The sequence below is a fragment of the Hypomesus transpacificus genome, chromosome 10, assembly GCF_021917145.1.
Source record: "Hypomesus transpacificus isolate Combined female chromosome 10, fHypTra1, whole genome shotgun sequence".
Taxonomy (NCBI): domain Eukaryota; kingdom Metazoa; phylum Chordata; class Actinopteri; order Osmeriformes; family Osmeridae; genus Hypomesus; species Hypomesus transpacificus.
In genome coordinates, this window is record NC_061069.1 from 2607105 (window position 1) to 2629823 (window position 22719).

Here is a 22719-nt window from a genome sequence, read left to right on the forward strand (position 1 = left end):
ATCCCTTACATAATGACCGGCGTTCTATACATTATCCCTTACATAATGACCGGCGTTCTATACATCATCCCTTACATAATGACCGGCGTTCTATACATTATCCCTTACATAATGACCGGCGTTCTATACATTATTCCTTACATAATGATCGGCGTTCTACACATTATCCCTTACATAATGACCGGCGTTCTATACATTATCCCTTACATAATGACCGGCGTTCTATACATTATCCCTTACATAATGACCGGCGTTCTATACATTATCCCTTACATAATGACCGGCGTTCTATACATTATCCCTTACATAATGACCGGCGTTCTACACATTATCACTTACATAATGACCGGCGTTCTATACATTATTCCTTACATAATGATCGGCGTTCTACACATTATCCCTTACATAATGACCGGCGTTCTATACATTATCCCTTACATAATGACCGGCGTTCTATACATTATCCCTTACATAATGACCGCCGTTCTATACATTATCCCTTACATAATGACCGGCGTTCTACACATTATCCCTTACATAATGACCGGCGTTCTACACATTATCCCTTACATAATGACCGGCGTTCTATACATTATCCCTTACATACAAAAGTGGCTTGTGTCTTGTGCCCTGTACGCTGACTCATGTGTCGGTGCCCCCTTTGCCGGTTCCCTGTGTAGACCTGCTGAGGGACGTGTTCCAGATCCACCCCCCTCAGCTCAGTGTGGCCAGGAGCCTGCTCTCCCAGGTCTGCTCCATCGCTGACTCGGGCAGCCAGAGTCTGGACCTGGGGCGCTTCTGCAAGGTGGACTTCCTGGTCCTAGTCCCGCCCTCTCACGTGCTGGTTCACCAGACCGCCCAGCGCATCCGCCAATCAGGTAGGGAGGGCGGGCATGGGAGGCGTGGCCTAAGGGTGGGAGCCGACTCTATGGCGAGTGTGTTTGAGGGAACCAATGTGGTTGTTGTTCCTCTCTCCTCCTGACAGGGGTCCTGGTGGACCTGGGTATCGAGGAAGCCTCCTTGGCCCACCAGAAGTCCGACAAGTACGTGGTTCGGCTGGACGGAGACGTGCACGCCAAGATGGAGGCCTTCATGAGGAAGGTCAAACAGAACCCCTACACCCTGTTCGTCCTCATCCACGACAACTCCCACGTGGACCTGACCAGGTAGGACGTCAGTCTATCCCTGACACGGGACACGCACACACTTAACCCCACAGCCTCGGAAGAGGTCAGAGGTCAACACTGCAGGCTTCCACCTGGGGTGTTCAGAGTGTATCTTACCATGACCCCCCCCTCTCCTCCCCCTGTCTCTCTCCAGTGCCCTCTCTGGGTCTGTGTGTCACGGGGAGCTGCAGGGGCTGGCAGACCGGGTGGTCAACTGCCAGGAGGTGCTGGAGGCGGTCAACCTGCTGGTGCTGCAGGTCAGCTGTTTCCCCTTCACCCTGCAGACGCGCCACTCGCGCATCAGCGTCCACAACGAGGTGCACTGGCCCTCCAGCGACAGCCTGGTGAGTGGCTCGCACGGGGCTCCCACTGTGGGTCGACGCCTCCACCTGGTGGTGGAAGTGCAGTACTGCAGCGCTCTCTGGCCAGGTTAACGGAGGGGCAGGAGAGATTATGTTTTGGCGTTTGGGTGCAGGTCCATAGGACCATATGCCATATGTGAGAGTGAGTGAGTGAGAGAGCGAGCCAGCGAGTAAATGAATAATGACCAAATGCATTCATTAAAATCAACGCACATGGCAGCACCCCACTGAGATGCTCTCAGGAGCAACATTCAAGACTCACCGTGTGAGAGCCAGAGGAGTGTCTGATGTTTTGGTGTGTTCCACTAGGGGGAGCCCTCTCCTCAGGAGCTGCATTACTTTGGGCTGAGGGACTACAGCTCCTCCCTGCAGTGGGGCGTGGCCAGCCCCATCCTGCGCTGTGACGACGCCTTCGAGAAAATGGTCAACACCCTCCTGGAGAGGTCAGTCGGGAGAGGTCGTGACCCCACACCTACTGGGAGGTCGCTTCTAGATCTGGGATGAAAGAGGTTATGTCCTCTGCTGCGTTGACCTCACTTGACCCGTTCTGGAGAAGTCGTTGTACCTCCGCGACTTCACCTCCGAACGACTTCGAACACAAACCGCAGCTCATTCGTAGGAGCCAAGTCGCTGTCCTCACCCCACCCACTCACCCCTCCCCCTCCCTTCCCCCCCCCACCAGACACCCCCACCTCCACAGCATGGTGATCCGCAGCTACCTCCTGATCCAGCAGTACACCGAGGCCATGATGGCCCTGACCTCCTCCCCCTCCCTGAGGGACCACATCACCCCGGAGACCCTGGCCATGGTGGAGGACCTGATCAGCGCCCCGGGCCGCGAGGGGGCCAGGGGCCGGGGCCACATGCTGCTGGTGCGGGTGCCCTCCCTGCAGCTGGCCATGCTGGCCCGCGAGCGCCTGGAGGACGTCCGCAACAAGCTGGGCCTGCAGTTCTGCTTCGCCGTGCTGCTGGGCAGCCCCGCCTCCGAGCTCAGCCTGCCGCAACACTTTGCCAACCGCATCCGGGTAAGAGGAGCGCCGCGACGCCTCGGAGCCGGAGAGTCCCACTCTGTCTTCGTGTTGTTTGTTTTTGTTACCCCGGTGTCCCTCGACGAGTTGTAGAGGACGGTTGTTGACCGGCTGGAGGCCAGAGTGGGTGGTATGGGGTTGACGGATGGTGTGCTGGGTTTTGCCGCAGGCGTGGAGGGGCTGTGAGAGTGAAGACTGGGTCCCTCACACGTACAAAGACCTGGAGGGGCTGCCCTGTATCGTCATCCTCACCGGGAAAGACCCGCTCGGAGAGACCTTCCCAAGGTACCTCAGCACGCACACACACACACACGCTCACGTACACACGCACTGACATCCCAACTCAAAGTTTTACCAGGGATTTTTGTTGTCAGAGAGGATTGCGCTCAAATCAACAACATGACCCTCTCTACTGCGCCCCCGCAGGTCTCTCAAGTATTCGGACCTGCGTTTGATCGACTCCAGCTACCTGACCCGTACAGCTCTGGAGCAGGAGGTGGGTCTGGCCTGCACATACGTGTCCGTGGGGGTGGTCCAGGAACCCCGGGGGGCCACGCCTCACCCGGACCCCGAGGGAGAGAAGGGGGCCATGGGCCCCAACGAGGGAGAAGAGCTGGAGAGGCCCCAGAGCGCCAGCAGCGCCACCACCAGGGCCTCCGGTACATCCCTGGCCACGCTACGCCAACACACCCCAACCCAGAACACCTTCTGTTCGTTTCCCAGCCTAGGATATCTTCTGTGTCCCAGCAGAACCATCCCCAGTCCCGGTGAGGCTGCTCCTTCTGACCTCAACTCTCCCTCCCTTCCCCCCCCCCCTCCTCAGGCTCCGTGACGGAGAACGGCGTCAGCTCCTCCGACATCCCAGACTCGTCCCAGAAGCCCTGCACGTCGTCCGGCGTCCCCGTGCCGGGCGTCACCAAGGAGGGCAGCACGTCCCCTCGCAGGGTCAAACAGGAGTGCGACTCCCTGGGCAGTCAGCTCCCTGCTGGGACCCAGGCGTCCAACCCGCAGCCCTCCTTCTGCTCCAGCTCCTCCTCTTCCTCCTCCTCCACCCAGAGGCCCAGCCAATCCACACAGTGCGGGCGGGCCAGCAGGGCGGGACATCAGGCCAGGGTCTCGCCGCGGACGGTCATTCTGTCGCGGGCGGCTTACAACCTGCTGGCTGGGGAGTCAGGGAGCCAGCTGAGCTCCTTCTCCCTGCTGCCGCACGCTGACGTGAGCTGGACGAGCCCTCTGAGGCCCGTAATCGTCCCCAACCTCCAGGGGGCAGAGCAGAGCCTGCACTACCGCCAGTGGACCGGGGCCAGACAGCACCACGCCGACTACGAGGCTCCTCCCTTCCCACATCCACGCCGCCTGCTTCTCAGTGGACCCCCCCAGGTAGGACTCTTCTCCTACCGGTTGGCTGAAGATTGCGCTGATTGTTTCCGGAAGGATATGGGGCCTTTTCATCCACCTCAGCCTGTTCGTTGATATTTGGTTGCTTGGCAATGTGGCTAGGAAATACTGGCTGTTCTTTGGCTCTGACCACTGAAATACCGTAGAACTATGCACTATTGATATTTGATCTTCTGCTGTACTTTTAATAAAAGCATCAAAAATATAACGGTGAAAGTGTCAAGCACAGTGCTGGGGAAAAGAACATGTTCCCTGAGAGCAGTAGTAGATGTGAGGTGCATTAGCAGCAGGAATAGCTGCTATCACACAGGCAACTGACTTCCTCCGTCCGTCTCTCTGGTCCTCGCAGGTGGGGAAGACAGGAGCCTACCTGCAGTTTCTCCGCATCCTGTTCCGCATGCTGGTCCGCCTCTTAGAGGTGGATGTGTACGACGAGGAGGAGATAGGGGAAGGTGAGAGCATGCCTCTCGTCTCAGTGTCACTCCGCGCTATTTGCCGTGTCTGCAGGTATTCAATGCTTGACGCGTGGCGGGTGCATGTCCTGTATTCCAGCGATGAGCGACACGTCAGAGGGCCCGCCTGTTAGCAGCCAGTGGCCGGACGTTGAGGATATACGCAAACTGCCCTTTGACCTCTTCCCTCGAGACCCCAAGTTCAAGAGTGTCAGCCCCGTTTACACAGACAAGATGCCACCATCCTTGAAAGGTCAGTCGGAATTCCAAATACTTTTTCTTCCAAGTTGAAAACTAGCTTGCGTCCCGGTCAGTTTAGAGGCATGTGTGGTATGACTGTAATCACTGCTATGCAGATCCCAAAGTGGAAGGAGAGAGCCAGCCTGCCAAAAGAGAGACGGTGTCCATTCGTCTGAGCATGTTCGCGGCCCACAATGCCTTTCACCACTGCGAGCAGTGCCACCACTACTGTGAAGCCGGACCTGTGACACAGGTACGTGGGCTGTGGGGACCCAGTCAACTTGATCACATGGGAATTGTTTGAAAGCTGATTTGATTTGAGGGTTGATTTGATTTGTTAAGCTCGGTTTTGTTTGAGTTCTTGTACTTATTGCTGGGTTATTTGTTCCAGTAATACTTGTTATGGACTTTGGAATACCCAGTCAATCCAATTTGCCTTTGAGCGACACGCTACGCATTGCATTGTTGAGGGCCAAAATTCACTCGACGCCAAAGTGCTCCTGAAACGTGGGAGTAGCAAGCAGACGTGTTAACGATGCTTTGTGTGTGTGTTTGTGTGCTCAGCTGGCCGAGTGCACGTTCCACGCCTTCACCTTCTGCTCCTCCATGCTGGGAGAGGAGGTCCAGCTGCACTTCATCATCCCCAAAGACAAGGAGCAGCATTTCATCTTCAGTCAGCAGGGCAGCCACCTGGAGAGCATGCGCCTGCCCCTGGTCTCCACCAAGGTGAGGACGGGGGGGGGGAGGGGGGAAGCATCCCCGTCATCCATTAGGGATCAGCACAAGGAGCGCGGCGAAGCGGGCCAAGGAGATTGAGTTCCCCCTCCCAGCACCTGGGTCTCTGCTGGGCCTCGCCGACCAGCAGGGCCTGATACTGGAGAACGAGAGCTGCTCTGCCTTTCTCCGGCTTAGACATCGGATGTCCAAGCGACATTCCTTCCCCTCAGCGTTTCCTCATTAGCGCTGAAAGTTCTCGGAAACAGAGAGCGACGAGGCTGCCTCGCAGGAGGATGGGAGGTCACGCCTGTGTGCGTGACCGCCTGTGTGTGTGTCTGTGTGCGTGACCGTGTGTGTGTCTGTGTTTCTCCAGGAGCATGACACGTTGAAGAGCCCTATCTTTACCCCCACCACGGGGCGCCAGGAGCATGGCCTGCTCAACATCTTCCACGCCATGCAGGGCGCCGCCCACCTGCACATCCTGGTGGTCAAGCAGTACGAGATGCCCCACTACAGGAAGTACTGGCCCAACCACATCCTGTTGGTCCTGCCTGCCATGTTTAACAGCTCGGGAGTCGGTAAGAAAGCGTGTCATGTGTCGATAGCCAGACTCAGTTGGATAAGGGTATATTTAGTCATTTTAGTCATTTAGCAGACGCTCTTATCCCAAGTATATATAGGGTAAAGGTTTGGGAGATTGTGAATGGAGGGCCAAAATATACCCTGCAACATACCCTGTTTGAGGAGACATTATGAGCCGTGTATTTTGCTCTTGAATTGAAAATAAGTTTGCAAAGTTAGGCTGACACTTCGAGTATTTATTTTTTGGACAGACCTACATGTACATATCAGTAGAAGTTGTTTCTGAAGTTCAGACATCGTTACATTCCCTTCAATCTGTCTTTGCTGATAGCAAGGCATCATAGCAGTATGTGACCCTCACAGAACCCACACTGTATCCATATCTGTGTCAATATCCACTGTATCTACACTGATCACATCTAGGCTCAAAATGCTGGTTGTAGGTGAAAGGTAAACATTGTGGCAACCAATGAGTAAGAGCTTGATAAACAGCCCAGTAGTCTGACTTCCAATCACATATAAGGTCAGTAGCCTGGGATAAACTCATAAAAAGAAAAGATAGAATACCTTTAGAAGGTCCTGTGAGTTGGAGCTACGGGGAGACTGTGCTTCCTCAGGGGGCTCCAAACTCTGATCTAACATGAAGCTTTCCTCTGACCCAACACACCCTGATCACCATTGATCAAGGTGCGTGAACTATAAGTGAAAAGTCTGTTATACAGGTTACACTCGCAGCAAAACCAAATGGTCTGAGCTGGAATATGACAACCTTCTCCACACACCCACACACACACACACACTGAAGCCTCGATCAAAAAATAATCGCTTACCATTGTCCCAGGCGCGACTCGCTTTATGATCAAGGAGCTGTCCTATCACAACCTGGAGCTGGAGAGGAACCGACTGGAGGAGCAGGGAGTGAAGCGGCAGGACGTCTGGCCCTTCATCGCCATGATGGACGACTCGTGTGTGCTGTGGAATGCCCATGGCCCGAGCCACGAGGGAACCAGGTACGAGAGAGAGAGAGAGAGGCAGAGAGAGAGAGAGAGAGAGAGAGAGGCAGAGAGAGAGAGAGAGAGAGAGAGAGAGAGAGAGAGAAAGAGAGAGAGAGAAACACTGGTACCTCCGGAGACGTACACGCACACGCGGTCTGACGCCCGCCTCCTCCTTCCCCCCCCCCCTCCCCCGCTTAGCGACACGGCGGACTCGGGCGCCGGTCTTACCAACGTGTCCTTGAAGATGGTCCTGAAGCACATGGAGACCACGCCCAAGATCGTGCAGTATGCCGTGTGTGGCGTCCGCAAGTGGAGCAGCTCTCTGGCCCGCCGGCCGGCTAGCCCCGCCTTCTCCCGCTGCCATCTCCACGACTTCATCATGCTCAACGTTGACCTCACCCAGAACGTCCAGTATGACCTCAACAGGTGAGTTTGTGTCAGTGTGTTTGTGTGTGTGTGTGTGTGATGTATTTCTGTATGGGATTTGAATCCTTATTTTTGTGTTGTTGGCTGTAATGAAACGTTTGTGTGTGTATGTTTGTGTGTGCAGGTACAACTGCGAGGAAGTGGACTTCAACCTGCGGGTCAACAGCAGTGGTCTGCTCTTGTGTCGTTTCAACCACTTCAGCCTGATGAAGAAGCACATTCCATTTGGGGGACACAAGGACTTCCTGGTCAAACCCAAACTGATTGTTCGTCTCCCCTCTTGCACTGTAAGTGTAAAGGACAGGACCTGGTGTCAGTGATGGTTTGTGTCTCTCATCCCCATCAGCTAACCTCAGCATGTCCTCTCTCTCTCTCTCTATGTCTCTCTCTCTGTCTCTCTCTCTCTCTCCAGGGCTTGGAGAACCCAGCCCCCATCAGCCCGGCCCAGTACGTGTGCGCCCCAGACAGCGAGCAGACCCTCCTGGCCGCCCCGGCTCAGTTCCTCCTGGAGAAGTTCCTCCAGAGCTGCAGCAGCAGGCTCTTCCCCAAGGCCGTCAACAACGGCAGCAACCCAGTGCTGTCCATCGACAGCTACCTCAACATTGGCCAGGAGGTAGGAGAGAAGGAGAGGGTTTACTGTAAGGGGGGGGGGTAGATTTGGGCTTCGGTTTATCCAGTGGGGACAGTTAGTCTAGGGTCAGATGGCTGAGCGGTTAGGGAGTTAGGCTATTAATCAGAAGGTTGTTGGTTCGATTCCCGGCCGTGCCAAATGCCGTTGTGTCCTTGGGCTAGGCACTTCACCCTACTTGCCTTGGGGAGAATGTCCCTGTACTTACTGTAAGTCGCTCTGGATAAGGGCGTCTGCTAAATGACGAAATGTAAATGTAATGTAAATGGAGTCTTGACCTTAAACTGTAACCTAAAGAGTGTGTTTGTGCCTCCAGGTATCGGTGTGTTACGTGAGTTCTCGTACACACTCCACCAACCTGGACCATCAGGGCCTGGTGTTCAGTGGGCTGCTCCTCTACCTGTGTGACTCCTTTGTGGTCTCCAGCCTCCTCAAGAAGTTCCGCTTCCTCAAAGGTAACCGCACATCGACTGCTTCAGAGACGTCTTGTTGAACATGAAGTGTATCCTCAAGCACCGCACGCAGACACATACCTGTTCAGTGGTGCTTGGCCTAGCGCCGGGAGAACATCTCTCTGAGTCTGTATAGAGCTTGGGTCTACACTGGCTGACTTCCCAAGTGGCCGTGGTGCTCCCTCTCTCTTATTGGTCCACTGATCCGTGACCCTTTGACCCCGTGCGTAGGTGCCACGCTGTGTGTGATCTGCCAGGACCGCAGCTCCCTGCGGCAGACCATCGTCCGACTGGAGCTGGAGGACGAGTGGCAGTTCCGTCTGAGGGACGAGTTCCAAACAGCCAACTGCAGTGAGGACCGGCCTCTCTACTTCCTGACTGGCCGTCACATTTGACCAGGGCGACCCGGAGCAGCCCTGGCCTGACCCCCCACCCCCAGACAGCAGGCAGGCCGGAGGACTCCCACTGACCCCAGAGTGGGCAGCAGTCAAGATTCGAAACGTCCACAGTGAGAGAGGGGGATATTGGGGCATGTGGCCATGCGACGTGGCTGGGACCTTACCCTCTGATATCTCTCCTCCTCCACAACCACGACCATAGGGCACTATGGAACAGAGGGCTTCAGTGCCCGTCTTATCTGGAACTTTGATTTAGCCCGCCCCAATCTGAGCATGTCACGAACTCAAAGACTTTGCTGCTTATTTTGGTTGTATTTTCTGCAAAAAGAATGGACTCTCATCGATAACGTGACTCATTTGAGCGTGGCCGTGGTTCCTTGTGTGTGCCTGGACGTGCATGTCTATCTCAGGGTTTTGAAATGAGAGGGAAAAACTAGACGTATGTTCTAAGAGGTAAACCGACAGTTTCCCTCAGTCTACGTTGTAAAGATGTCTTTTCTTACGAGCCAAAGTCGATACCCTTTACAAGCCCCACCAAAGACGGCCTCTCTGCACCTTGCCCTCAGTCTCTACGGAGAACGTACTCCCCTCTGCTCATGCTCCACCCTTCAACCTCTGGCATATATATTTTCTGTGTGCGCCAGCAGTTAGGCTTCAACATTACAGTTGCCTAAATGTCAGGATGGCCCTGGTATCTTGGACTTCTAGCATTGCATTCATGGTCTTTTAGGTTTAAATGTACCAGTTTAGGATTGGACAAAAGTTGATCTGAACAAATCATTACTGGCAGATGTGATTTTGACCAAGAAATGGAGCGAGGGCGAGCCAGAGCTGAACCAATCAGAAGCCCCTTAGTTGCAGATGCAAACATGCCATGGATTTACAATAAGCACCGGTACAATCTCCAGAGCATGCCTCCGTAGCATTTTTGAGTGAGGTATGCCTGATAGTATGAATTGCTGTTGACACTACCCATATACCTTAATGTAGTCTTAACTGACAGGGTTTCTCCCTCAAACCAAGGATAATCAAAGAACAGTTATGCTGTTATCAACAGATGACAAGGTCAATTCATATACTTGAAAGCGAGTAGGAATGTTTTTATATATTACTGCACAGGGTTGTCCAAAGAATATGCCTTATATGTGATGGTGTTGTTACGTAGATTTGACTGATAGTTTGAGTCGCTCCTTCACGGACCAATCAGAATGGAGAATCATTGTGGAGTGTGAAGAAGCATCAATTCTGGGCATGGGGAAGAGTGAAGGGAGATTTAGGACTACTGTCTGTTGTGAAAAGCTCTGTTTACATTATTAATATATTAATTCAACCTGATCCCAACAGAGGGTTACTGATATTTTTAGTATTGCGTCACTTTTATCAGTATTTTGGAACATAATGTCTTTTCTGCATTCTGGGTTTACCAAGGCGAAAAGAGTCTACCTAAGATGTATTCTTACCATGTGTCTGGATCCCTCACCATTGGCGTGTTGGATTTTTATTGAAAATGAAAATCGGGTCCTAATACGAGGGATTCTTATTTATTCGACAAGCATTTTGGACTGATAATCATTTTGAAGTGTAATTTTGATTGCATGGTGAGCTAGCTAATGTCTAGGGATTGTGCACTCTTCAACATTGTCCCAGGAGACTTTGCACAAAACCCAAGAGAATAAGTCTTATATCTACTGAATGTTGAAGCAGAAGGAAATGTGAACTTGCACTATACAACTTGCCAGCAGCAAAAATTATTGATCACTGAAACGTTGAACAAAGACACCCCAAAAATAATAATTGATTACTCCACTGGTAAAAGACAGTCAGTGTTGATGAACTCCTTTGACCTATAGAATGTGTATTGTTTGTAGATAATTGAACACATAACTTATGCAATTTGCTTCTCTCAATCTTCACTGAAGCATCATGTGTTGTGCGTGTGTGTCTTAATAGAGGCTTGTGACCCTGTAGAATCCCAGTGATCTACCTCATGTTCGCTGTTGTGGGCTGTGAACATGTGAACTTTGGTAACATGCTTTTGTCTTTGGAAATTATTGAATGTAATAAAGTGACATTACAATTGTACACGTGGGAATGAACTTTTGACTTCTTTTTTTGGAACCTATTCTCTCTCTCCCTTACCTCTCTCCTTCCGTGTGTCTATTTCCTGACCCCCCCCCCCCCCCTCCTGACCCAGACAGAATCCACAGAACCTAAACAAGGATGACAGAGACTCTTATGAAGAGCATACATGGCCTTTCAGTGCACAGTGAGGTAGTGGTTGTCCCTAGCTCTACAGTCACGGGAGGCAGGTGGGTTGAAGAGTGCGCATGGCGAGTGTTCGTGGGCTGCCCTATTTCCGATGTGTGGCGCGGTAATACTGTGACGGTGTCTCACCGACCTCCGACCCCTGTGTGCTGTCACACCGGGCTATTTAAAGAGTCTGCAGTGAGAGGAGGCGAGGGAGGAGCAAGCGAGGGCCCAGCGTGCTGATTCCTAAGCGCATGTGCTACCCGCACCGTTGGGACGTGCGAGCACAGTGGATCAGAGAGGCCCACTCTCTCCAGGACCTGCCTCCAAACATCAAGTCAGGCTTGTGCGTTGAAGGAAGTGTGAAGAGAACTCCTAAATGAATCGTGTATTTGCAGTGAGTCAAGTATGTCTGGCAAGTCCTTTGCTACTTTCAATGTTAAAAGCTGGTGCATTTGTGATCCCAGTATTCCAGATCGAGAATTGATCTTGCACATGCCAGGAAAAAAAATGCCACTTTGTAAAGTGTCGAGATCAGTGACAGTGTTGAACGTTCCCGCTCTCTGGAATCTCATTAGAACTGTTGTGCCTGCAGGCGATGTGGTACTTAACAGAATCCTCACATGTATGAAGGATGACGTGTCACCCACACCGACCCACAAGCAGAACACCTTATTTAATCTTGGGAACCGTGAAGCCATTTGGTCAGCTGTCTGGTCCCCACAATAAGAGGTGTCTGTCATACACAGAGACAGGGGACTGAAGTTGTGCCCTTGGAGGTATGACACAACAATGTTATATACTGTGATGAATGGTGACCAACAGGACATCCCTCTGCCTCCTGCCTCTATCTGCTGTACTGACTCCCAGCCTCCCATAACCATTTAGCAGAAACCAACACCCATCTGTCCCTGGGCTTACTAGAGGGGATTAGTAGAATAGTCGAAAGATTCAGCGCAGCTCCAGAGCACATCCTGGCCAGCCAATGAGGACGAGGATGTGTCAGACCAAAACGCGGTGTTGCCACGGAGAGAGAAAGTGACAGATGGGTGATAGGTCCCTGACCCTGTGACACGCGGGTTACATGATAAGCCAGCTCCCATGGCAAACTGTCAAGCACCACCTGCAGCCCCGGACGACTCAGTGTCACGAGGGGTGAAGTCCTCCGCCGACCCAGGATTAGGGCCCCACGTGCACACAACTACCCTTTCTACTGGTGTCCTGGAGACACATTATAAAAAGGATGGAAAGAGGAAAGGAGAGAAGGAGAGAAGGAAGAACAGAAGAATGTAAGGAAGGGAGAAACAAAAGAAGGGAGAAACAAAAGAAGGAAAGAAGGAAAGGGAGGGAGGGAGGGAGGGAGGGAGGGAGGGAGGGAGGGAGGGAGGGAGGGAGGGAGGGAGGGAGGGAGGGAGGGAGGGAGGGAGGGAGGGAGGGAGGGAGGGAGGGAGGGAGGAAGGAAGGGAGGAAGGGAGGAAGGGAGGAAGGGAGGGGATGGTTGAACACTGTTGTGACAGGCAGTCTACCAGGGAGAACAGATGTTGCAGCATAACAGTCGCAGAATAACTCCCTACCCCTGAGCGATGGAGTCAATTCATCAAACCTAAGCAGTCAGAGAAGGAAGGCAAACTCATTTGAAGAAATGCATTACCTAGCTGGTCCTTAGGGAAACAACAGAGACAGCAGACAAATGCACTGTATGCTTCATTTAATAATTTATTAAATACAGCATAATACACGCATCGTGATACATGTGCATATACCAGGACTTGTACTACATAGACAATTTCATCTTAAAATCTTATTGCTGCGCATGTTGAATGTCTTCTTTAATATCCCAAATGGTCATATACACATGTCCTTTGTGCTACTGGCTACGGTGTGGCGTTAGTCGTATGGTTTCAGGACATGTTGACAATGAGACACATGCTACTCAATGGCCACTAGACAGAACAAACTATCATACAAACCTCGCAGGAACAGGATTTAGAATCCTCTATACAGTGCAGGGAAGAAAGCCTGGGCGCCAGGCTGTCTCTTCAGCCAACTCCTTTATGGTAGCCAGCTCCAATATCATTGTTGGCGAAAGGAGAAAAAACCTGGCAACCACGCTATAATTACACTATACATTTTGCAATGCAGCACCCCCATCAAACTGTAGCCAGCGTACAACTCACACACTTGCTTGGGTTAAACCTTATTCGCATCACAGCATCTAGCACCTTCATTCTAACATGAGGTTTCAAATTGGTGCTCAGCAAATATTTTACAAGCAAAGTGAAGACGTGTAGATACTGACGATTTGGACGTTTAAGTCTCAACAGTCAGTCAAGGGCTTCCCAGTGATAATTGCATGATAGGTCTTTAGGCCGTTTGGGTAACTCTACACTGAAATGTGGTGACTTTGCGAGAAGGAATTAGAGGCATGATATTCTAAAAGAAATAGTGCAATTTCACATTCCTTGTCATTAATGAAGTCATTAACATACAGAGTACAGCTATTTGGTGTAGCCTACACAAAGAATTTGATTTAAAAAAGTGCATGCAGAAGGTTTTTAGAGAACATACTGTGATTAGGTAGGAAAAGTTCAAAACAATGTACGGGTTCTATGAGTAAATAAATAAAATCCCTGAGGACTAAAATTCTACAATGACAGTTTTCAAGAAAATGGACAGAAAGAGAGGGAATGACTCAAGTCATATAGTGATAATACAGTACTGCTGTTAACTTGGTACTACATGTAATATTTAAAACATTTCTTCATCTGTCTAACAAATTAACCAGGTTCAATCTGAAGGGCTGGTCCATTGATTTTCCTGTCCGTACCACACTGTTTGCAAATTGAGTGTTGTGGACATAGAAGTTCTTCCTGCAGGCTACTGTCACTGTTTCAGCAGGCTTTGCACCACTTTAGGACAATCTTCAATGTTTTATGGAAAGTATCGCCAAGTTTAGCGAAGCCTGCTAAAACAGGCATCAGTCATGGGATGCTTTGAAAGTATTCACTTCACTTGTTCATGTACCACACAAAGAAAAGAATGAAACATTATATGTAGCACCTTAAAATAAAAGTAATTGCACATGATGATCCCATAATTAGCTAGCGCAACCGAAACAATAGATTCGTACATTATCTTTTAAACATTAACAAGAACATTTATGCTTTTGTTTTCAAGAAGCATATAAATGCATGGTTACATGTACACAAAATTAACAAATGTTTGGACGACTACATCCGTGAACATGTTGTATTGCGATGTGCCCTTAAAAAACAGAAAACACGTTTTTTGCTTGTGGTAGACGAGGAAGGAGGGAGGAAAGTAGGAGGAAGGTAGGGGACATTCGGGCCCAACCCCACTAGCAAGACAGGTCTTGTAGTCGGCTGCCCTGCTCTATGACAGCCTTGGCAAACTGCTTGAAAACACGGTCCATGTAAGTGCTCTGTCTGGGCCAGAGGCCTTCCAGAAAGCCAATATGGCCGCCATGACAGGTGATGAGGAGGGCAAGGTTGGGGTTCTGCTTCACCGCCTCCACTGGAATGGCTGGGAACCACACCAAGCAGTTAGCAGTGCTGCTACGTGTTCATAAGGATCCCCACAGACAACACAAACCAGTCATACTGCATAATATGGCGTTTTACACTGACAAAAACACATGCGTGCCTGGATGAGGACTAAGCCCGAGGACTCACCATGACAGGGGGAAAAGACATCGTCCGCTGCGTTCAGACACAGCATTGGTACCTGCACAGATTTCAGCCTGTGCACAGGACTGGCATCACGGTAGTAGTCATCATTGGTCGGATATCCAAACATCTTAGACGTGAACCTGGTATCAAACTCTCTGATGGTCTTAGCCTGCAGAGAGAGAGATGCCAGATCATGTCAAGTTAGGTGGAGTCTAGCATTGACATGGACATTCATTCTACAACATGGCAGCATTCAGAAATGAACCTTGTCAAATGTGTGTGACACTGTGCTTTTATAAACCAGGCATCGTACGACAGATGTCAGTGAAGTCGATGGGCAGTGTCCTACCTTCATCACATGATCAATGTCGTAACACTTCTCAAGCACAGGTCTGTGTCTGGAGGTCAGATAAAAAAAACAAACATATATAATCACCTACCAAAAAATGTAATTACCAAACAATGCGCTTAAAGGTAGCCCAATACGCTTTTACAGTTCCAAGCACACCTGCTATTCCACCCTGTGGGGATGGCTTGGCAGTTTGAAAAACTCCCTGCAACTTTAGGATTAGGAAATAAAAAAAGACCGGCGAACGAGCAGACGAGTGGAAAAATACGCCACCCCGCCCTGAACGACCTCTGGAGCCGGGCGCCATGCGCTAGCAGCTAAACTGTGCTAATCCCCCCCCCCCCCGGCACGGGGTGGGACTGGGGGCTGGGGGCAGAGGGGACGGAGGGGTTAGGAGGCTGACCTGTCCACGGAGGCCTGCAGGCAGCTGGTGAGGTAGGAGTTGAAGAGGAAGCGGTCCAGGGGCTTCTCCAGCGAGGCGGTGCACTCAAACACATCCCAGCCAGCAGAGAAGACCACCACGCCCTTCAGACAGGTCTCACGGCCCTTCCTACCCAGGTAGTTGGCCAACATCATCCTGGGAGGGGAGGAAGAGGGAGGAGGAAGAGGAGGAGGGGGACAGAGGTGCGGGTTGGGGGGGGGGGGGGGGGGGGTAGGATTGAGTAATGTTCCAAAAGCATTTCACTTCAGGGATTACAGTATGAAAACCAGCATGTGCACAGCCACGGAGAAGGCTGAAATACTTTACACTGCGTTCTTTCTCTCTAAAACCCAATCCAATATCCTCCGAGTAAATAACTCTCATTAGGAGCTCATGTACTTCAGAGAGATTTGGGCGTATTTCTACGACGCGTATTAAATGCTCTCCGGACTGCAGTGGACTCTGTGTTCTCTTTGGCAAACAGACACAGGGAACTTGAGCTCTGTCCTGCAGTGCAGTTCCCTGTGACACTGCAATAAAGCAAAGCCCTCTCAAAGCCGGTCACAAACAGCAGGGGTTCAAGATATTCACACTTCACTTACCCGCCCATGGAGACTCCAGCAGCCATGAGAGGCGCAGCCTCGTTGGTCCATTGGATGTGTTCGATGACAGCCTCCAAGTCTTCTGTGTTGGCAGCGCAGTAGGTTCTGGGAGTCTGAGGTAGACAGGAGTCACAGTCACTCTTTGCAAACAAGACGTCTCTCTATTTGTATACCCTTTCTTCTCATGAAGAAATATGCTGAACTGTTGTGACTCTTGTGACATGCAGCATATTAAGGGGTCACTAAGGTCAGGGCAAGTCAAATCTATGACCATTTGACTGGCAAAACCAGCTAAGTGATGGAAAGAGTGAGGGGATTGAATGACGTTTAAACAAATTGTCAGTCTCGTCTAGCGCAGGACTTTTCGGGCACTTAGGCAAAGCTCAAAAAAGCAACTGGCTTCCACTTTATAAGCAGAACACATCACTGCACACTTCAAGTCCATTTAACAAGACCTGTTCCTCGTGCATATTGACTCTTGTAGGCTCGCCTCATTAATATGCATGAAGCAGATTGCTAAGTCAGGGCTGTTTCTGCAGTCTAATGGAGTTTCTCTTCTCTACTTCCACCCTCACAAGTGGACTACCAGTACCAGATGCAAAACACAAGTTCAGAAACTAACAGATATCTGTACAGTCATGCCAAACATAATCTTCAACAGAGATTACGATTCCCATTGATCAACTTTGTACAGTGAGCTGTAGCTAAACGCTATTCCGGAGGTCTAGAATTAGGGCATGAGGACTTGGAGTAGCCTTTCAGCCACAAGGTCTTTCTCACAGAGGGGCATTCTAATCCATCCGCCTATTTAGACAATGGAACACATTCACACTGGCTGAACACAGAGAAAACACTCACAACAGCGTATGAATGCTAAGTCATTTGCATAAAATGCAGCATCATTCCACAGCGCGATGGAAAGAGAAAATAAATCCTGGCTGCTATTTGACTGATCTTCTTGTGGGTCATATATGAGGCCTGAGGGACCGAGAAGCTACATTTCTGCGTGTCCTGTCGTCTATAGGACATGCTTTTCCCCTTCACAGATCTGTTAGTTTTGGTTAATAGCGTTGGAACAGGAAAAACAGAACTAAGATTGTACTGTATCAGATCTATAAAGGAGAGTGAACAATGACACAGGAAAGAAAACATGTTTCTTGAATTTGTACTGAAAGTCTGTTAATGACAATGTGGCATACCAAGTGGATGTTTGAATAACGGTCGCACATCCTTGTGCCACTACAGACTGGCCAGTAGTAATTACATATTATTATGTAACCATGCATTAGGAATTGTAATTATCTTTTGATTCTTACCAAGAGCGTTTCACCGGAGACCCCTCTGTTGTTGAAGACCACACATCTGAAAAAGTCCAGAGCAAAAACTCACAAACCACATTTCACTTAATATTTGGGGGATTCCACAAATGACACGTGATTCTCAAAATAAATTTCCCTTCGAGCAACTCTTTTGATTTCACCCTGCAGACTTATCTGTAAGTTCACAGACACTGTGTCACTGCCAGCTCCAGCTTTTCTGCACTCAGAAGAACACGCTGCCCCAAATACCTTTTTATAATACATGTACCTTGCAGGTGTAGAATAGGGAATAGGGTGGGTTCCTAAGCGAGACACACAGCTGTGCCCTTGTGTTTGCACTGAAATGGTGGCTGCATTTCCTCACATCTGTCCTTCGCCATCTATTATCTGGGGGTGTCAGACCTGCTGTTTCTATCCCTACAGCTCAGCCGAGGAGGGGTGGGGCTATGTCGGGGGTGTTGTGTAAGGGGGTGCCTGCGTACGCTCACTGCAGCACACACTGGAGTAGGATGCTGGTTTGGCTAAGCTGCAAAGCTTGTATCAGTAAGCTGTAATTCATTAAGCTAGTGGGACAGAAGATGCTGAGTTTGCCTACCTAACCCCCCCCCCCCCCACACACACACACACCTTTCCGTCCACACTCCGTTTGAAAGAACGAGTGCAGTTGAACAGATGAAGGGACATTTTTTTCTTCTCTTTTTTTCCCGCAGAGATGTAATACTGCTTCCCTCTGCATCTCTCCACGCTTGTGCTACGATCAGCTCTTTACAAAGGCGGCATCATCGGACACAGAGGAGTTTATCTTTGCGCAACTGCTCACCCGACATAACCCGAGCCCAGTCCCGTTCAGTTTAGCCCACCCTTTGTGAAGGAGCACACCTTTTTTTACATAGAATCAAAGCGGTGAGTCACAATACAGATCTATTTCCATAATGCATTCCAGCAAATGAAACTGTATTGACAGCGCGAAATGGCAGAGCGCGGAGCAGGACTGAAGCCGGTAAACAGCACCGGGTCTGAACCACCCACCTATAGCCCAGCTCCCGGCTCTGCTGGACCATGTGCAGGATGTAGGACTCGCGGCTGGTACCGGTGAGGCCGGGGAGCAGCAGCACAGTGGGCCGGGTGGCCCGGTCGGGGTGAGGGGCGCTGTCATCGTTGTCAAACCAATCCAAAGAGATCTGGCCTCCATCTGCCGCACCAATGAGCTCACTGCGGACAAGCGGGACACACAGAGGAAGTCAGCACTGTTCCGGCACGCATCCTATTCATCAGGGCGTGCTAAACCTCTGGCCCTGTCGCTCTCTGTCTCTCTTCCTCACACAGACACACTTACTCTCTTTGAAACAAAGCTTCAGTTAAGTTAAACAACTCATCGGATTCAATAATGAAACAAGTATTTGGCTTAGTTATGCGTCTGACCTGGCAGTCTACCAACAATTTAGATAACCATCGTGGACAGGTACAAAAACCAATGAAAAGACAAAGAAATGACATGACACGCAATTCTCTCTCACATCTTTACAATGTTCCCTGTTTATCCCAGGTAGTTACTTAGGATTTCCACCTACAGCCTGGCAGTTGTCCCACCTGGACACATCCTGCTGACAAGAGCTTTATTTCCCTTGCGATGACCCAGTCAGTGTGCCATTGAAGACAGAACAACTCAGAAGAACATGGGTGGGGAGGGAAAGAACTGAACCAGTGGAAGCTTATGGAGAATCCATTTCTGGGCCACAAAACTATGCAGACAGCTGAGGTTAGTGAATCCAGGCACAGTTCATCTAGCAACAGAAACACAAGTGGGCTACGGTTGAAGCACGATTGGCATGAAATTACAGACAACATTATTAAAAATGCACTTAAGGCCAGCCTATGACGCCAAGAGTTAGCTAGTGCAGACTGAGAGAGTCACAATACAGAAGGAGTCCAAGACATGCTAATCCTAAAGTTGAGGTGAGAGGACTGAGTGGAATTTCACTCAGACAGTCCTCTCAGAAAACCTGGTCAGCTTTCAGACACTCTGTCCTTGGTAACATTTGATTAGGGTAGAGGTCATCGGTTCCCTCAGGGTGCACACTGATAATAACCTCTGAAAATGTCACCAGTCAGAATGTCTTTTTTTTCTTGTTCTTCTTTTCTCTGGCCAAGGCCTGCCACTGTGCAATGTGGGAATATCTATCAGCTTGATTAGAGAGCAGACAGGTAAATATTGAAGCAATGTGAATGCGTTTGGTAGATGAATCGTAGAGTTCAGTTCAAGGCCAGTGTACCACATAATCAAACTGAAGCTTGGAATTGCATCTGCTGGTGGTAAAAATGCATTAGAGAATTGAAAGACCTAGTCAGGCCTTGACAACGGTCCTACATTGGCAGAAATGCAGCTCACACAAACCCAGCTGTACAACAGACCAAACCCCACTTCAAGCCAGGGGACAAATCCCGCTCCTTACTTGTAATTAATTTCAATCCAGTTAATGAATGCAGGTGCCATAGGCCACCCTGGTCATTAATCTCCAACAGAATGTATGTGAGTAGCTAAGGTGGCCTGAGCCAACATCATTACACAAAAGATCCTTTTCCCTTTTGAACTAAGTCCTGGCTAAGAACAAGAATGTTTCCAGTTATGAAACCTGAATCACAGCATGCACCAAATAAAACCAAATGCTTAATCCGACAACTAAACCAAACAACAATGTAACACAGTGCCGGTGACTTGCACTCCAGGGAACATTCCAGTAATTGATGTCCCAGCGGATATGGGGCATACTGAGGACAGAGCCCTCAGCAGAAACCCAAGAGACAGAACGATCCACTGAGACAGTGTAACTATTGTGTTTAAGTCTATGACAGCCTGGGGCCAGTCAAAGTTAAATGTATGTATGTTACCACAACATTTAAAAACAACTAACATGGACATGTTCCAGACATAGTCATTCACAATGGTGACACATAACCCGTAAGAGTTTGAAAGGAAAAATCAAGAAAAATGTCCCTCTTTTGTTAACAGGCCTTTTCCCATTTTCAGGTATGCTTTCGGGCATAAACAAATGTATAACTTATTCACAAGTTGACCTATTTCTCAAATGTCATTTCAGTCGTTAATCATGGAAACCTCTGCCATGCTTATAACAGAGCCTTGCCTCTCTTTAAGTTGTAACACAGTTTGGACCACTACCGCCATCTCCAATGAGGGAGCAACCAGACAGAGGTTCCACAACCCCAAGGAAGGTTCTTTGAGGAACCTAAGGTGATATGGGTTAGTACAAAGTCTGGCATGACACCACAAAGATAATTCAACTCTCTTAATGGCTTTGTGGACCTTACTGTCTTACTTTCTGTAGCTGACCCCGGGTTTAGCCGTGACAAAAGGTCTCAGTAGAGTCTGGATCCGGCTCTCCCAGCACCAGAAGGTGGGGTAATAGGTTTCTGATACCACAGGACATTGCTCCTTCAGGAACTGGTAAAACTTCTTCCCACCAGAGACAAGTTGTGGCTTCTGTAAAAATGAAAATAAGAATAGGATGTACTCTATGTTTCCACTGAGAAGTTTTACAGAAGTCTTACTGACCCATCTTGGAGTTGAGATGATAGATCATACACTATTCTCGAAATAAAATAAATAATCTGTTGTCATTCAGAACATTTTAAATGTGCCTGTCCAAATTCACTCAACATTATTTTCAAAATGTTTTGGCTACAGTACAAAACTCGAGAGAACTCTCTAGAACACGTATGTACTTTTCATTATTGAGAGATATTACAGGCAATATGAGTCATCATTCTAGTGTTCAGTGTGTTTTGTTGGGCATGCCAACATCTTAGTGAAAAGGAACTCAATGTGATGTCCAATTGAAATCCTCAATGTCGATTGATGATGTAATCTTTTGTGAGGGACAAATAACCTACAGTACAGGCCCCTAATCCTTATGCATACATTACAGCATATCATTTTTTTTGGCCCTTGCTTTATATATGTGTAGAACAGAACAGTATGTACATATATACAGCCTACGGTAGGCTATATTGCATATAGACTGTGTTATTATCTAATATTTTATTATACTTATGGTAATATCCCATATGAAATCAACCACAGCATGAGTAATAACATGTAAATCTATTGCAATTATTCTAAAAGGACTAAACGTGCAATGTCAGCTATAGAATGACAATATGGGCTACTGTATGGACAATTAGAAATTTTGCGCAAATGTCAAAAAACATGTAATTTTAAAGTAAATATGACATTTTGCCAAGTAGAGCTCGTCATAGCCAAAGACACAGCAAGTAGCTCTGGAAAGATGCCATATTACCTCACATGTACTGCAAAATCTAAGGTACTGTCCGACCGCTGATGCAGCTTCAGCAAACTATCAATAGAGGAGAAGCGCACACCTGAATGTAAGCCCAATCTTGCACCACTGAAGAGTAACACAATTGCCGGCAACAATGTAATCTACTAGATGCTTCTTAAATGAAGCCGCTGTGACACCCTACCTTGGCTACAGATATCAAGTAGTAGCAGGCATACGCTGCGCTGAAGCCGAGCACTAGTGACAGTCCAACACCAGATCCAAAAAGCCCAACTTTGACTTGATTTTCCAAATAAAGCGACAGATCCCTTGTCAAAACGTTGAAATTGAACTCCAGAGAGATCATTGCAAGGTCCCTGGTGTCTCCCGATCTGCAGGGGTAGCGACCGGATAGATTTTCTGCTCCGGATGCGTGTGCCTATCTCAGTGAAGGAGACATTCAACGGGAGCGATATATATAGAGGCAGATGATGGCGCTCTTTGACCGGCCTGTAAGGAACTAATTCGCCATCTACAGGCGAGGCAGTGGTTATACATGTCTGACAACAGTTCAGTTACAAAAGATGTAGCCTACTACCTGACGTTGTCATACTCATAATTCTAGTCAGAATGAGTCTGATACCTCTCCGTTCGGCTATGAGTATGGGGCGTGTTTCAGCCGAATTCGTAAAACAAATGCCTCTTCGCTCAATTGGATAGACCTACAACCAATCAGAGCAACTTAATAGGTGGTTTGTTGAAAACGAATTCAACCCTAGTGCTCTTTGGTGATGTGGTTGATTACGTTACTGTTGATCATCTAGCCATCATCGTATAAAGCCCGCAAACGAGTTTCCCCAGACCCAACTTCACGACCACATTTGTGGGCGGGGCTAAGTTGGGCTGGCAGCCAGGCTAGTAGCCTACAGGCTCTTTAATCACAACTACCTTTT

General features: G+C 49.2%; 2 protein-coding genes across 6 annotated transcripts in view; one reads left to right on the forward strand and one right to left on the reverse strand.

Annotated features, from left to right (window-relative positions):
* Positions 1 to 10926, forward strand: part of greb1l (GREB1 like retinoic acid receptor coactivator) — a 39359-nt gene extending 28433 nt beyond the window's left edge. For all 5 annotated transcript variants that reach the window (XM_047027286.1, XM_047027288.1, XM_047027283.1 and 2 more), the window contains 19 exons: positions 681 to 878; positions 986 to 1166; positions 1321 to 1510; positions 1838 to 1971; positions 2211 to 2553; positions 2726 to 2841; positions 2983 to 3215; positions 3380 to 3936; positions 4304 to 4406; positions 4507 to 4659; positions 4763 to 4899; positions 5211 to 5372; positions 5737 to 5941; positions 6787 to 6955; positions 7139 to 7366; positions 7491 to 7653; positions 7779 to 7979; positions 8311 to 8449; positions 8678 to 10926. In XM_047027286.1, the coding sequence (XP_046883242.1) occupies positions 681 to 878; positions 986 to 1166; positions 1321 to 1510; positions 1838 to 1971; positions 2211 to 2553; positions 2726 to 2841; positions 2983 to 3215; positions 3380 to 3936; positions 4304 to 4406; positions 4507 to 4659; positions 4763 to 4899; positions 5211 to 5372; positions 5737 to 5941; positions 6787 to 6955; positions 7139 to 7366; positions 7491 to 7653; positions 7779 to 7979; positions 8311 to 8449; positions 8678 to 8841 (3776 nt within the window). In that variant the 3' untranslated portion in view covers positions 8842 to 10926. The remainder of the gene's footprint in view (positions 1 to 680; positions 879 to 985; positions 1167 to 1320; positions 1511 to 1837; positions 1972 to 2210; positions 2554 to 2725; positions 2842 to 2982; positions 3216 to 3379; positions 3937 to 4303; positions 4407 to 4506; positions 4660 to 4762; positions 4900 to 5210; positions 5373 to 5736; positions 5942 to 6786; positions 6956 to 7138; positions 7367 to 7490; positions 7654 to 7778; positions 7980 to 8310; positions 8450 to 8677) is intronic.
* A 1902-nt stretch (positions 10927 to 12828) lies between these two features.
* abhd3 (abhydrolase domain containing 3, phospholipase) lies at positions 12829 to 22218 on the reverse strand. Its single transcript, XM_047027894.1, has 9 exons — positions 21972 to 22218; positions 20807 to 20970; positions 18501 to 18683; positions 17469 to 17514; positions 16153 to 16265; positions 15533 to 15706; positions 15130 to 15178; positions 14784 to 14949; positions 12829 to 14634 (listed from the first exon to the last, which is right to left on the reverse strand). The coding sequence occupies exons 1-9, from the start codon at positions 22131 to 22133 to the stop codon at positions 14450 to 14452; spliced, it is 1242 nt and encodes a 413-aa protein (XP_046883850.1). The 5' UTR covers positions 22134 to 22218; the 3' UTR covers positions 12829 to 14449.
* Between the last annotated feature and the right edge of the window lie 501 nt (positions 22219 to 22719).

What these genes read in the sequence shown, in the direction of transcription:
- abhd3 (XM_047027894.1), bottom strand. Translation starts at nt 22,133, where the DNA reads ATGATCTCTCTGGAGTTCAATTTCAACGTTTTGACAAGGGATCTGTCG. An exon ending in GCTGGAGTCTCCATGGGCGG is followed by an intron (nt 15,707 to 16,152) that starts GTAAGTGAAGTG and finishes CTCCCCTCCCAG; the next exon opens with GATGATGTTGGCCAACTACC. An exon ending in TGTCTTTTCCCCCTGTCATG is followed by an intron (nt 14,635 to 14,783) that starts GTGAGTCCTCGG and finishes TGTGGTTCCCAG; the next exon opens with CCATTCCAGTGGAGGCGGTG.